The sequence below is a fragment of the Arvicola amphibius genome, chromosome 7, assembly GCF_903992535.2.
Source record: "Arvicola amphibius chromosome 7, mArvAmp1.2, whole genome shotgun sequence".
In the NCBI taxonomy this organism is placed as follows: Eukaryota; Metazoa; Chordata; class Mammalia; order Rodentia; family Cricetidae; genus Arvicola; species Arvicola amphibius.
In genome coordinates, this window is record NC_052053.1 from 69829479 (window position 1) to 69844729 (window position 15251).

A 15251-nucleotide genomic window follows, 5' to 3' on the forward strand; every position below is an offset into this window, starting at 1 on the left:
TATATGTGTTCTGATGCAGGAAATATTACCTCCCGGCTCTCACACAGGCTTCTCTGGATTGCATTTGCCATTCATCGGCTTTACATTCACAACAGAAAGGTATGGCTGGGTCGATGCGAGCTCCCATCACTCTTCACTAGGGGTTGGCACAGCCTGAGAGTGGGCTCTCAAGCTTTTGCTCTTGTCATAGGGCTGGGAGGATGCCGCTCATGAGAGATGCAGAGGGTCTTTTATCCTGTGCTGATTACTGTAGGTACGCATCAGCACCAGCTGGTGTTTCTGAAAATGGAAAATTAGTGAATATGCTCATGTGCCACATCAGTGTTTGGTCAACACCAGACCACATACAGAATGGTGGTCTGAAATGTTCCAATATTCCCATTGCCTGACGATGCCAGTGTCTGCCATTTGTGGCGGTGCATTACCACTGTACATACGTATGTTCAGTGGAAATGCTTGACACTAACATACGATTCCGCTGACAGCTGCAGAACACACTGTTGTGTAGTTTATGTGTTCTGTGGATAGCATCCCACCATGCCAGCACCACTTCGGTCCCATGTGTGCCCTGCAGCTCTGATTGCGTCTCTCTGTTGTGCACATGATTTACTCTCAGGTTGTGGGAGTATACTTTAGGTGTTGGCACAAGAGCACCTAACAGCACTTGCCAGAATGTGTCCCTGTCGTTAAACTATAGATGACTGTAATACGCATCTTCTGTTCTCTGTCAAGCATTTTTTTTCTTTTACAACCCTTAAATATTTAAAAACTGAGGCTGAAGAGATAGCTTGACAGTTAAAAGCTTGGCTGCTCCTCCAGAGGACTAGGGTTCCATTCCCGCACCCACAGGATAACTCACAACCATCTCTACCTCCTGTCCTAGGGGTTTTGACAAGCTCTTCTGGTCCCCTTGGGCACTGCATGGAGGCGGTGCACAGGCATACATGCAGGCAAAACATTCATACATATATAATAAAACACATATATAATAGAATGAAAATAAATGGGAAGACTACTGGAAATACAGCTCAGTAGCAGTGCTTGACTAGCATGCATGAGGTTCCGGGTTCCATCCTGTGTGGGGGCTGGGGAAAGAGGGTGGGAAGTGACATGTAGAAGGCATTCTTAAAGGCTCACGGAAGGCACAGGCACAGAACTTGACCCACAGGCTGTCAGCTGGTAGATTTATCCAGTGGTCACAGCTGTTTCTGCTCACACTCAGTCAAGAAGCCTTTAGAGCACACTGCTTGATTTTGTCAGTACTGCAACCTCAACTCCTAGTTCCCATAGTGGAGCTGGAACTCATTCCTCCTTTGATATGAATTTAATAGTTCCACCAGATTGGTGTTTGTGCCTGTCATTTCTATCCCCAGTGAACCTGTCTGTTGGCCAAGTTGTGTAGTACAGGGCGTCCTTCCTCAGTTTTAGAAACCAAAAAGAGAGGGTGGTGAGAGGAGAGTGATACACACTTCTCCTCCTGAGCAGAGATGCAGAACTGGACACCTGGCTCACACTCCTGCGGTAGTGTGGCTGTGCTGGAAGGGCACCTCTGCTCAGGCTGGTAGGGAGTCTTGAAATGGGCATGTGCATCTCCTGTCTGATCCCACAGTGGCACCTCATCACAAAAGAGTTCCAGGTGCATTCCAGCCCACAGGGTGCTCGTCACACTTGTGACTAGCCTGTCAAGACAGTTTATACAGATGGACTTAAGATTCTCCATTTGTGGTAGGCTGTCTTCAGAAATGCTGGTTGCTTATAGTCTATAACAGAAGGGATGTGCCCAGTGCCCACTATGGGGTTCATAATAGGAATGAGACAAGCTAAGCAGACCTGAGAACCTCGTGTAGCATTCCAAAGATTAGGCTGTTGGATAACAGAACTGTCCTTGGCTTCCATCTGAGCAGAGCAAAGAGCCCCACATCCATGAGTATGGTCTTGAATCAGCCGATCCTTCACAGCTAAGCCACTTGGCCAGAGCAAGGCAATGTGCTGTTGAGTCTCCAAGGCAAAATGATAATCCCTAAATTGTTAGCATGGCACAGCTTTTAAGAAGCAGAGCCAGTGAGCCTTTCGACCAGTGGGTTATGCCTCCCTGGAAACCTAGATCATTAGGCAAACGCCTTAGTTTTGCTTTTCCACTTGATTGTGAGCATTGAGTTCCAAGTGAGCATCCGTTCCCTGTTGGGTCCTGTCCAGGCTCCCACTCCTGCCTAGTCGTCTGTGGCAAGGAGGCTCTTGTCTGACTTTGGTTCCATACACAATAAAATCTTTTCACAGGTATTTTGTTTGCCACTTTAAAAAGACTCTAAATGCTAATGAAATCATTGTCGGTTCTCAGTAGATTAGAAAGCCTGTTGTTCTGTTTGCAGCTGTTTTTCTGACCGAGGCTCTCTGAAGAGCATGATGCAGTCCAACACATTAACCAAAGATGAAGACGTGCAGCGTGATCTGGAGAACAGCCTGCAGGTGGAGGCGTATGAGCGAAGGATACGAAGACTGGAACAAGAGAAGCTGGAGCTGAGCCGGAAGCTGCAGGGTGAGTGTCTGGAGTGGCCTGGTGTGGCTAGGGTCCTCCTGGCACACATGGCTGGCCACTCAGTGCGGTGTCTCCTTTAGAATCCACCCAGACTGTGCAGTCTCTTCACGGTTCCACACGGGCCCTGGGCAACTCCAACCGGGACAAAGAAATCAAGAGGCTAAATGAAGAAATTGAGCGCTTGAAAAATAAAATGGCAGGTAAGGGCTCTAGCTGGTTGCTGCTTGATCCTTATTCTTGAGTATGAGTTTCCTATTTCCAGAATCCTTTTTCCTAAGGGGCAAAAAGTAGGGAAAAGCTCAAGTTGTGCAAGCTTATGCACAGTTGAAGCATGTTGTCTGTGTCTGAAATTGTTTTCCTACCTCCCTTGTTCTGATACCGTAGTATTCTCCATAAACTCGGGTTTTTCTCTTGTACTTAATTTGCCTGCTGGCTGTTGCCTCAGAAGTATAAGAGTTCAACCTCCCACTCTACTTTCTTTCTTCCGATTTTGTTTGTTTGTTTGTTGCCTGCATGTATGCATGTGTACTGTGTGAGTGCATGCCTGGTACCTGTGGAGGCCAGAAGAAGGTGTCAGATTCCTTGGAACTGTAGTTACAGGTAGTTGTGAACTGCCATGTGGTGCTAGGAACCAAAACCAAGCCAAGGTCCTCTGCAAGAACAGCGACTGCTCTTAGCTTCCGAGTTGTCTCTCCAGCACCGTCCACATTCTGTTCTAGTCTTGGTCATCAGACTCAGATCACTTGTGAACTATATCCCTTAGCCACACGTGGGCAGGCTCTTCGTCAGCCCCCATCTCTAGGTTACATCTGGAGTCTTTGCACTCCATTTCTATCAGACCCCACCATCCCGATTAAAAATAAAAGTTTATACTGTGTTTGTTATTCACTAAATAATCTTATTACCTTACACCCTGAAAAAGGGCCAGCACTCTGGGATGACAGAGATTGAGGCAAGTCTTTGAAGAGAGAGTCTCCAGCATAAAACATAAGCAGAATAGAAAGGTTTAGGATAAACACCAGGAAACCTACAGTGTATGCATATCTGACACCGTGTGTGGGGATGTAGGGCTTCTGACTGAAGACATTGTGAGGCTGACTGGATGGTGCAGCGGGTGCTTGTTAGCATTCACTCCCTGTTGGCCTCTGACCGCCACACCCTCACTGTGGCATGCACATGGGCGCACACCACACAGACACACATATCGAATAAATGGAAACTAGTGAAAAAAAATTGAAAAAAAAAAAAAAAAAACAGCTTTATTTGTGAATTACCAGATAATTTCAAGTCAGTCAGTCAGCTAACATAACGTCGCTGTGCACAAAGGAACAAATTCACTTCTCTTCTGCCCAGATTCACACAGGCTTGAGCGGCAGCTTGAGGATACGGTGACACTGCGCCAGGAGCGTGAGGACTCCGCACACCGGCTGAAAGGCCTGGAGAAGCAGTACCGCCTGGCGCGGCAGGAGAAGGAAGAATTGCACAAGGTAGCACAGACTGTCTGAGGAGGCCTTGTTCCCTTCACATGCGTAGCCTGAAGGAAATAACACTGGCTCAGGTGCTTAGTGCCCACTTTAGTAGGGCCCCACTCTGTTCCTGAGAGCACGCTCCAAACCCCTGGCTATAAACTGACCGGCCCTGAACCACTTTTCACTTTACTGCAGCATGACTCTTGGTTTTCCAGGTCTTTGTTAAGTAGATGTAAAACTTACAGAATTCTTTTCATTCAGCAACTGGTTGAAGCTTCAGAGCGATTGAAATCCCAGACCAAAGAACTCAAAGATGCCCATCAGCAGCGAAAGCGGGCCCTGCAGGAGTTTTCAGAGCTCAATGAGCGCATGGCAGAGCTTAGGTCCCAGAAGCAGAAGGTGTCCCGTCAGCTCCGTGACAAAGAGGAGGAGATGGAGGTGGCCATGCAGAAGATCGACTCCATGCGGCAGGACATCCGCAAATCTGAGAAGTTCAGGAAGGAGGTATCTTTCTCCTCACTCACTTGTCCAGCGTGAGTGTGGATGCGCATGTGCAGGTGGAGGCCGGAGGACTGCTTGGAGGAGGTGGTTTTCTCCTTCCGCTGTGTGGGTGCCAGGGATTGAAGTCAAGCCTAATGTTAGGCTTGGGTTTTTAAGAATTTGAGTAAAATACATAAAAATTTCTAATGCTAAGTACCTGAAAAAGTAAGAACTTTGGTCTTCTGATGGTGTCTCGGGACTTGGGTCTCCTCCTCCGTCCCTACGTGGCCTGCTGCTGCCCTGGGTAGCTGGTGTCCCACTATTTACAGTTGCTGCACTCTAAGCGATGCTGGGTTAAGTTCTGTTGAATGTATTTGATGGATCGTGAGCATAGACAGCCTGGCCGTGCATGATCTAATTTCTTCACTTTCGCACTGTCAGTCCCAAATACCTATTTGATTTCTTAGTTTATTTTATAACCCAGACATAATTACAGTGATAGCCTATTATAGCTCAAGGTAGAGAAACTCATAAGGATTAAGGGTGAAGTGACAAGCTGCCTGGCTGTTGTCAGACAACCTGAGACTAGAGACATACAGGTAAAACAAGTTTGCTTCTTAGCTAACTGTCACCTGTCAAAGCTGGCTCATGGGCATGGGGGTTTTCTCTCCTTTTGAGGATATTTGAATTTTTTATTTAAAAACTCAATTATGTTTATTTTTTTAAGACAGAGAACACTTTATTAGGTGGTGTCAAAAATGTTTGGTCGAGGGATTAGATTTACTCTCTGATCAAATGAAACTCTACATTCAGAGCTGGAGAGATGGCTCAACAATTAAGAGCACTGGCTGCTCTTTCAGAGGCCCTGGGTTCAATTCCCAGAAACTACATGGTGGCTAACAACTGTCTGTAACTCCAGTTTCAGAGGATCTGAAAACTTCAAACAGAGAATATCCAGGCAAAACACTGTTGCACATTACATAAATATCTTAAGAAAAATTGGGCTTGGTTGTGGTTGTGCATGCTTTTAATCCCAGCACTTGGGAGGCAGAAGCAGGCAGATCTCTGTGAATTCGAAGCCAGACTGGTCTACAGAGTCAGTACCAGAACAGGCTCCAAAGCTGTATAGAAAAACCCTGTCTCGAAACCCCCCCCCAAAAAAAATTGGAAAAAAACAAAAAACCTCTACATTTTTTCCTTTTTCTTCTCTTTGTTTTTCTCTCATATGTTACCTCCTGAACAGTTTCTCCTCCCTCCACTCCTCCCCGTTCCTCTTCCCCCAGATCCACTCCTCCACCATTTCCTCCTCCCATTATGCCTTCACGTGTCAGGATTGTTTCCATAAATAAGGAGTTTTTCTTGAATGTAAACCTCAAATTAATCTATTTAACTAGAGTGCAGGCTGTGTCATTACTAATGGTCCTAGCTGGCCATTCCAATTAAAGTGTCCCTCAGCCTTTGACTCTTGTGAATCTGATGAGACCCTCGCTGCACCTGATCCTCGGGGACTGCTCCTTGGGCAGGTTCTCAATGCGGTTCATAAAAAGCAGTTCTGCCTTTTCCTTAGCTGGAAGCTCAACTTGAGGATGCGACTGCCGAAGCCTCCAAAGAACGGAAGCTGCGCGAGCACAGCGAGAGCTTCTGCAAGCAGATGGAGAGCGAGCTGGAGGCCCTCAAGGTAGCTCTTCTCCCTGGTGGGCCGTGGGGCATGTTGACTGGGTGAGTGCCACCCAGGGCAGTTTCAAGGAAGGAACAGGTATGGGAGGAAGTGGAGGATGTGGCCACTGCTTGCGATAACCTTCATTATAAAAGCCAAGTTTATTTCTTTATCACATGAAAGTTTTAGGTGTTTGTAGTCAGTATTGCAGAGTTAGCAGACACCACCTCCCTCCTGTCCTGACATCCTGCACGTGGGCATCCAGAACGTTCAGTTCTGGAAAGCTGTCTAAACCCGTGTTCTGTTGTTGCTGTGGCAGAGGCAAGCTGCTCCTTCTCTAGGCCCTGCGGATGGGGTCAGAGGGCAGAAAAAGGCTAAGAGAAGAGACAGTCATGAGTGAGGGCCACTGTCTGTTCCTCAGTGTAGTGTGATCTTGGATAAGTGATTTCCCTCTTTAGAGCCTGGGCCTCTGTACCCTTCTTGTGGTTGTGATGGTGCCCTTCGAGCCCATGTGCCCAAGGTACTTATTCCTCTCTTATCTTTGCTAGCACCCGACCCAGCTCTCAGCAAACTATTTTCTAGATAGCTTACCTGTGACTAACTCTTTCTGCCTGCTCCTTACCTCTCTGTAGGTGTCCTACCTCTAAACCATTGAGTTTAACAGACCCGTCAGCCTGAGTCAGAGCTCCTCTCCCAGCACCTCTCCACTAGCCTTGTCAGCCACCTTCATCCCCAGCAGGCCTGTGCCATTATCTGGCCCTGTGCTTAAGACCGTCTCCTGCCAAGGTGGCACCATGCCCATCCTATGTCTTGCCACTATTCTTCCTTACGTAATGGTTTGCTGTCACCATGAGAGCAGGGACCTCAGTGTCATACCAGTCACCAGAAGACTTGTGACAATCAGTCAGCACTCAGAAGAGTACTGGTGGGCAAATAGGCAAACAGCACGGCACTGAGACAAAGCCTGTGCACGTACCCTGCAAACCAGGTGCTGCCCCCACTCTACCTCCACTGTGGGCTGCTCTGCCTGCTGCGGTCCTGACGCCAGGTCCCTGCTAATAGTAAAGAATGAAAAGACATCACCACCCTTGAGGGAGGGAGGACATAGATTTGATAGTTTATTTCAACCTTTATCTGAAGGTGAAGCAAGGAGGTCGGGGGCCAGGTGCCACATTAGAACACCAGCAGGAAATCTCCAAAATCAAGTCCGAGCTTGAGAAGAAAGTCCTGTTCTATGAAGAGGAGTTGGTCCGCCGAGAGGCCTCCCATGTGCTAGAAGTAAAGAATGTGAAAAAGGAGGTACATGATTCAGAGAGCCACCAGCTGGCCCTGCAGAAGGAAATCCTGATGCTGAAGGATAAACTAGAGAAGTCGAAGCGAGAGCGGTGAGTTACGCTCTCAAGGCGAGAGACGGAAGCTTACTGTCGCTGTCGGCTTGTGTTGTGAGGCAGTCTCCCCTTCACCTCTGCAGGCATAATGAGATGGAGGAGGCGGTAGGCACAGTAAGAGATAAGTACGAACGCGAAAGAGCCATGCTGTTCGATGAAAACAAGAAGCTAACAGCTGAAAATGAGAAGGTGACTGGGCCCTCACCATCCTTTAGGGGAAGTTGATTTTTTTCCTTGGGTCTCTTGGAAGCTTGGTACCTGTCTTAAATGTTTTGATATTTAGATGAAATAATTCATTTGGTCTTTAAATGGGATATTTTCATTGTTGAGAAGCTGCTCATCCTTGGCTCTGTCACTCTGAGACTTGGATCAGGTACAGTGAAAGCCCCACAGGGCTGATGAGCGGCAGAGCTTCTGATGTCACCATGCTGTGTAGTGAAGAGGCGCCAGACAGATGTGTGATGTGGTGACATTGTTTAATTTCAGCTTTGTTCCTTTGTGGATAAACTCACAGCCCAAAATAGACAGCTGGAGGACGAGCTGCAGGACCTGGCATCTAAGAAGGAGTCAGTCGCACACTGGGAAGCCCAGATCGCAGAGATCATTCAGTGGTATGTGCTGCAGCGCAGCGTGTGGAAAGCTGCTCTTTGGCTGCACTGGAGTGCGTCTCTGGGTTTCCTGATCCCTGCCTCTGGGACGCAGTGCTCTTCAGAATGGACTAAGGGTGGGGAGACCCCTTAGGACTTGGGGTGAGCTGTTTATGTTCCTCATTGTGGGTGACACATGGGTGGAGAGCTCCCGTGGCCAATGTACACACAACCAGGGAGACCCTAAGATGGGGGCATATCCAGTCTCTGCTCAATAGAGTCAACTGGTGCTCGGGCCACAGTGACATTGTCCTGAGGAGGGCAGCAACTGCTCATCTTCATAAGACAAACACCTGTTCCCTGTGTAGGGTCAGCGATGAGAAAGATGCTAGGGGCTACCTCCAAGCCCTCGCTTCTAAGATGACCGAAGAGCTTGAGGCTTTGAGAAGCTCTAGTTTGGGATCAAGGACTCTGGTAAGGTGCTCTCTAAAACTTGATTTCTCCTCCTGAAGAGCTCCCTGGTGGTTTATTATAAGTGCATGGCAGCTTAGGTGCCATCAGGTGATTCCAGGGAGGAGATCTGTGTGTCTTGCAGGATACGTGGCAGCTATCAGTCCAAACTTCTCTTGAGTTCATTTCTTTCATTGTTAACTCGACCAGGGCCCTAAGGTATGACCTCAAAGCATCAGGACAGGGTGCTGCTCAGTTGCTTTATTGATTTCACCCTCCATCCACTCACTTGGGATCTGTTTTGAACTTGAGGGTGTAGCAGGCTCTGGGCTCTCAGGGGACACTCCCCTCTGTTGCTGCCCTTGGTGCTTTGAGCCATGCAGCAGGTGCTTCTCACCTCGGCATTGGGGCCAGTTGCCATCTTTTTTGTTTTGTTTTTTTGAGACAGGGTTTCTCTGTAGTCCTGTCCTGGCTGTCCTAGAACTCACTCTGTAGACCAAGCTGGCCTTAAACTCAGATCTGGCTGCCTCTGCCTCCTGAGTGCCGGGGCTAAAGGTGTGCGCCACCCCTGCCCGCTGAGAGCACTGATGATTCTTGATTCCACAGAAGGGCAGGGAGCAGCCTCATGTTTTGCTCTATGCTGGAGAACACTTTTGGTTTTAGATTCTAGATTAAGGAACACCAATTGGGGGTTGGAGAGATGGCTCAGTGGTTAAGAGCACTGGCTGCTCTTCCATAGGATCTGGGTTCAATTCCCAGCACCCACATGGCAGCTCACACCCTCTGTAACTCCAGTTCTAGTAGACCTGATACCCACACATAGACATACATGCAGGCCAAACACCAATGCACATAAAAAGGAAAAAGAGAGACTAAATAGAATCTTCAGTAAGATTGGGGTTAGGGCGGTGACTTAGTTGATAAATTGCAAGTATGAGGACATCAGTCTGATCCTTGTCACTCAAGTGAAAACTCGAGTGCAGGGGCAGTGGCCAGATCCTCACGGGACAGAGAGGGACCTGGATTTGCTGGCCAGCACAGCTCAGACTAACCAGTGAGAGACTGAGCTCCTGGGGAGCAGCACCTGGAGTTAACATCTGGCCTCTGAACTTTGCACCCACGTGCAAGCACACATGACAAAGAGCAAATAAAATAGAGAAGCGTCAATAAAGCGTATTCCATTTCTCATTTTCTTTTATTCTAGTTGTGCTGATGTGTGCATGTTTGTGGACAAGTTTATTTGTACAGGTGAAGAACAATAAGTAAATTTTTGTGCAAGCCTCATAAAAGATGGATGTATGCTGTTCTAGGTCCCTTCAGCAAAGTCGTTGAGATTCTTATCCAGAAGCAGTCTTCCTGCTGAAAGGGAATGTGTTTCCTTCTAGCTCTAAGAAGTGTTTTGTTTGCCCATCAGTTCTTTAGAAATCCTCCCGTGTGTAGTGGCCTGGAGATGAGGGTCCAGGCTCTCTCACACAGTCCACCGCACCCTTAGCCTAGGGTACCCCTCTCCCCCACGCTGGTCCCTGTGACTGAATCTTGAAAAGCATCTTTCTTGGGTCAGTTTTCTTCTCTTGACTGTTATGGGTGGAAAATGAAAGCTCAACTGTGTTTTAAGTAAAAATCCACCAACATGGTGTTCTGAGACTTTTTAAGAATGAAGTCATCAAGTCAGTTTGCTTCATTCTGGTAGGTTTTTCCTTCATTCCTTCATTATAATAATTTTAGCCTTTTACTGTAACTAGGAATGAGTAATGACAGTTCCCTAAGGTGAAGTAGGAAAATGTTTCAGGATATAGGAAAAAGCTAACAGTCTCCATGTGATTTATGAATGTCCAGTGGACCCACAAAGAAATTGTGCCACAAGAATTAGATTTGTTCTTTGTTTAAAAATTACCCCAGCTGTGACACATGATCCCAGCCTCCAAGAGACATAGTTCTCTATGAGTTCAAGGCCATCCTGATATACGAAGACAGTTCTAGGCTAGCCAAGGTTGCATAGTGAGACCCTGTCTCGAAAATCAAACACCTAAGTGGAGGCACTGGGCAATGGCTGGTACCAGATGCCAGGTAAAGGCACTGGTTGCTAAGTCTGATAGTCTGAGACCAGGCCTCAGAACCCACCACGTGGAGAGTGCTTGCTGCTACAGTTGCCCTGTAACCTCTGCATGTGTGCCATGGTGCGTACACATGCACAATCAGGAAAGCTTTAAAGTTGTTTATGTGAATGTTTTGTCTCCATGTATGTATGTGTACTACATGCGTGTTTGATGCTTACAGAGGTCAGTTCCCTTGGAACTGGAGTTAGAGATCGTTAGTAGCCACCCGATGAGTACTGGATACTCAGGAGCTATGGAAGGGCAACAAACAAGTGTTCTTCACTGCTGAGCCATCCCTATAGCTCAGAACGAAAAAGAGAAGGAAAAACAGCAAAGCCAGGCGTGTTGGTGAACATCTGTAATCCCCAAACTGGAGGCTGACACTAGGGGGCTAGGACTCAAGGCCAACTGCTGGGCTATATAGTGAGACTCTCTCAAAATAGTTTTTTGTTGTTTGTTATTTTGTTGATTTTTTTGAGACAGAATCTCTCTATGTAACAATGACTGGCCTGGAACTCATAGAGATTCACCTGCCTCTGCCTCCCAAACTCCTGGATTAAGGGTGTGCACCCCTCATACTCCTCCAAACTTCCTCCCCCAGCTTGGGTTTGTTTTTAGAGGACTCTTAGGAAGGGCTGGAGAAATGGTAATTAACAGGTACATGAATCTCCCATGGGCCCTGTGCTTGGTTCCCAGCACCCATGCCTAGAAGCTCGCAGCCCCCGTAGCTCCAGCTCTAGGGGTCTGACGTCCCTGGTCTCCATGGGCACTCAGCTCTCAATGTCACATAAGCAGATACACATAGTGCACATGAGTGAAAATGATGTGAATAATTTTTCAAAAGAAGGAATAAAAAGTTACAAAATATTGGCCTGGAAATTGATCTCAGTCCTAGGGTACTTCCCAGCATGTCCTTGCTCAGGGTTTATTCCCCAGCACTCCAGAAAGAAAAAAGAATACTGATGTTAAAGTTAAAAGCAGGACTGAGGGAAGTAATTTATAAATATACTTAAGGTGAGTTACTTATTTGTAATCATTTTATTAAGTAAATTTAAATGTATTTTAACCAATCAAAGGATCCACTCTGGAAAGTTCGCCGAAGTCAGAAGCTGGACATGTCTGCACGGCTGGAACTGCAGTCTGCTCTTGAGGCAGAGATCCGCGCCAAGCAGCTGGTTCAAGAGGAGCTGAGGAAGGTCAAAGACACAAGCCTCTCCTTTGAAAGGTTGGTTTGTCCTGGAGCCAGACCCCCAGAGAAGCTGGGCCTTTGTGACCTGAGGCTGCCCCTGAGATTGTCAGGACATTTGCTGCTCCCGAGGAACACGTGAGGTCCTTAAGTCAGGGTGACTATAGAGATGTCTGGAGGAATGCTAGGTTCACAGCACTTTAGCTGTCTATATATCCAGGTGGGTAGATTGTACTTTTTCCGGAGAGGGCCCCTTAGTGTTCTCAAGAAGTAATGAGGAGCCTGTGCACTGTAATCCTGGCCCTCATGCTGAGACAGATCCTGAGGTCAAGGCCAGCCTGTGCTACACAGCCAGAGTCTTTAAAAAAAAAAAAAAGACAGGTTCACCATTCAGTAGTAGAGAACTTGCCTAGCATTGGCAATAGCCTGAATTCAGTATCCTCATTCTACAGGTGGTGAGACCAAGGTATAGCTGTGTGGAGGTGAATATCGTCCTGCTGACTAGTGGTCATGCCTGTGCTGGGTTCTGCCCTCCTGGCCAGGTTTCACCTGCTAGCTCTGTCCTGGAGCAAGGCCTACGAAGAGCCAGGCTCTCAGGGCTTCCACCTCAGTGTTAGTTCTGGGCTTGGTCCTGGGGAGCCTTGTCCAGGACGACAGCCAGGGATCTGGACTCTGCACTTATCTGCAGATGGCAGGCAAAAACTCACCCAGTTTCATGAGCTACACTTTTCTTGACCACGACCTTACTCAGATATTTTGTTTTGTTGGTTTAATGTAGCCCAGACTGGCCTTGACTCTTAATTCTGTTGTCTCAGCTTCCTGGTTGCTGGGACTGCACACTGTTCTCCTGTAACCCCTTAGCCGTGACTTGAACCCACACATCAGAACTTTCTTTAATATGCTGAGTGGAAAGGCCTATCATGTTCTAAGCCGTTCTCAGGAGGCCGGGAAACACAGGACGTGGCCTCTGCTCCCTGCACTTACAGCTGTTTATTTTTATTTCAGTAAACTAAAGGAATCTGAAGCCAAAAACAGGGAGTTATTAGAAGAAATGCAGATTTTGAAGAAAAAGATGGAAGAAAAATTTAGAGCTGATACAGGTAAATTAAAACCAAAAGATTTTAATTACTAAATATCAGCCTTTTCTAATGAGTGGTTTTCTTCTTAATAGCTTTTTTTAGTTGTATAAAAATATTTCCAGTTAGGTGGTGGTGGCGCACACCTTTAATCCCAGCACTCAGGAGACAGAGACAGGTGGATCTCTGTGAGTTCGAGGCCAGCCTGGTCTACAAGAGCTAGTTCCAGGACAGGCTCCAATGCTGCAGAGAAACCCTGTCTTGAAAACAAGAACAACAACAAAAAACAAAAAACAAAACAAAGAGACAAACAAGCAAACAAAATACTTCCAAGCTTAAAATTTTGAAACAATATGTTTAAAAATACCTTCCCCCAAATTAGCCATAAATTTTGTTACTTCTTCCTTTGAAAATCAAAGCAGACACACACACACACACACACACACATCTGTAGTTCATACACGCATCTGTAGTTCACACACACACACGTCTGTAGTTACACAGTCACATCCCCTGTAACACAAAAGGCAGCCCTTTTCTGACGAGGCCACTAGACCACAGCCCATGGGAACCATCTAGAGCTCTTTCACAGCTGCACGGAGCCTCTGGGCTGGGCTACTTCCTGCCCTTTGCTCACCAAGTGCTGTGGTGTGGTGTTGAGCAGATGTAATCCCAACACTCCGGAGGCTGAAGCAGGAGGATTCTTTCTGAGTTTGGGGCCTGATTGGAGTCTATAGAGCTTTCCCCCCACAAGTTCAGTGAGCAGCCATGTGCATAAAACATCTCATATTTTGAGATAGAGTTTTAGAAGTGATACTTTGTCCACATCAAAATGTCACATCCCTTAGTCTTAGGCCAACTCAAAGTGAACTTTATATTTGGGAGTCTCCATCCCAAATAGGTGGCGTCTCAGTACAGGAATTTACATTCTTTTGTCTGTTTCTTAAATCTGAGTTGTCTTATATTTCAGAAGCTTTTTGTATATTGAGGAGGAAATTTTTTTGTGATGTAAGTTTCCGCTATTTTGTCCTACTTTGACCTTTGCTAAGAAAGCCTTTTTTGCCTGACGTGCACAAACGCCACAGGAAGCAGGCCTGGTGCAAACACACCTGTGAGCTCTGCACTCAGGAGGTAGCGAGGCCCAGTCCACAGTGATCCTGGTCTCCATGAGATCCTGTCCCAAAAAAGAAAAAGCTTTCCCTGGTTTTGTCTCAGGTTTATTGATCTTGCCTTTTCTTGCAAAGGAACATGTTCCTAGCTATATAGGCTGTTGAAGAAGAACATTTTCCTGACTGTTTTTTTTTTCTCATTTTTTTATTCAAGATTTCCATCTCCTCCCCTTCTCCTCCCCCTTCCCTCCACTCCCTTCCACCCATACCCCCACTCCACCCCTCTCCAAAGACAAAGAGCCATCAGGGTTCCCTTCACTATGTTTAGTCCAAGGTCCTCCCAGCTCCCCCTAAGACCAGGAAGGTGAGCAACCAAACTGACAAGGCTCACAGTGAGCCCGTCCATGCTGTAGAGTTCATGTTCATTGCCATTGTCCTTGGTTTCTCAGTCCTCCTCCACCGTCAGCCACATTCAGAGAGTCCGGTTTGGTCCCCTGTTTCATCAGTTCCATTCCAACTGGACTTGGTGGTCTCCCGTTAGATCTGTCCCACCATCTCAATGGGTACACGCACTCCTCATGGTCCTGACTTCCTTGCTCATGATCTCCCTCCTTTTGCTCCTCATCAGGACCTTGAGAGCTCAGTCTGGTGCTCCTATGTGGGGCTCTGTCATTTTCTCCATCCAGTGCCAGGTGAAGGTTCTATGGTGATATGCAAGATATTCATGAGTATGACAATAGGATCTGGACCTTTCTGGCACCCTCTCCTCAGCTGCCCAAGAAACTAGCTGGCGGCGTCTTCCTGGGCACCTGGGAACCCCTCTAGAGTCAAGTTTCTGCCAACCCTAGAATGGCTCCCTTAACTAAGATATATAATTCCTTGTTCCCATACCCACCCTTCCTATATCCCAACCATCCTATTCCCCCAAGCTCTTCCCATCCTCCACTTCACACTTTTCTCTCCCCATCCCCCCATCCCCCCATCCCACCCCACCCCCATATTCCCATTTTTTGTCCGGCAATCTTGTCTGCTTCCAATATCCAGGGGGATAACTATATGTTTTTCTTTGGGTTCACCTTCTTATATAGCTTCTCTAGGATTTTTTATGAATTATAGGCTCGATGTCCTTTATTTATGGCTAGAAACCAATTATGAGTGAGTACATCCCATGTTCATCTTTTTGGGCCTTGGTTACCTCGCTCAGGATGGTGTGTATG

The 15251-nt window shown here is 47.1% G+C and overlaps 1 protein-coding gene across 1 annotated transcript in view; it reads left to right on the top strand.

Annotated features, from left to right (window-relative positions):
- Positions 1-15251, top strand: part of Cdc42bpb (CDC42 binding protein kinase beta) — a 96675-nt gene that overhangs the window by 61204 nt on the left and 20220 nt on the right. The window contains exons 9-20 of the mRNA XM_038337941.2: positions 20-99; positions 2370-2536; positions 2617-2736; positions 3890-4023; positions 4267-4509; positions 6053-6163; positions 7283-7527; positions 7614-7719; positions 8017-8141; positions 8486-8591; positions 11740-11888; positions 12855-12949. Coding sequence (XP_038193869.1) covers positions 20-99; positions 2370-2536; positions 2617-2736; positions 3890-4023; positions 4267-4509; positions 6053-6163; positions 7283-7527; positions 7614-7719; positions 8017-8141; positions 8486-8591; positions 11740-11888; positions 12855-12949 — 1681 coding nt within the window. The remainder of the gene's footprint in view (positions 1-19; positions 100-2369; positions 2537-2616; positions 2737-3889; positions 4024-4266; positions 4510-6052; positions 6164-7282; positions 7528-7613; positions 7720-8016; positions 8142-8485; positions 8592-11739; positions 11889-12854; positions 12950-15251) is intronic.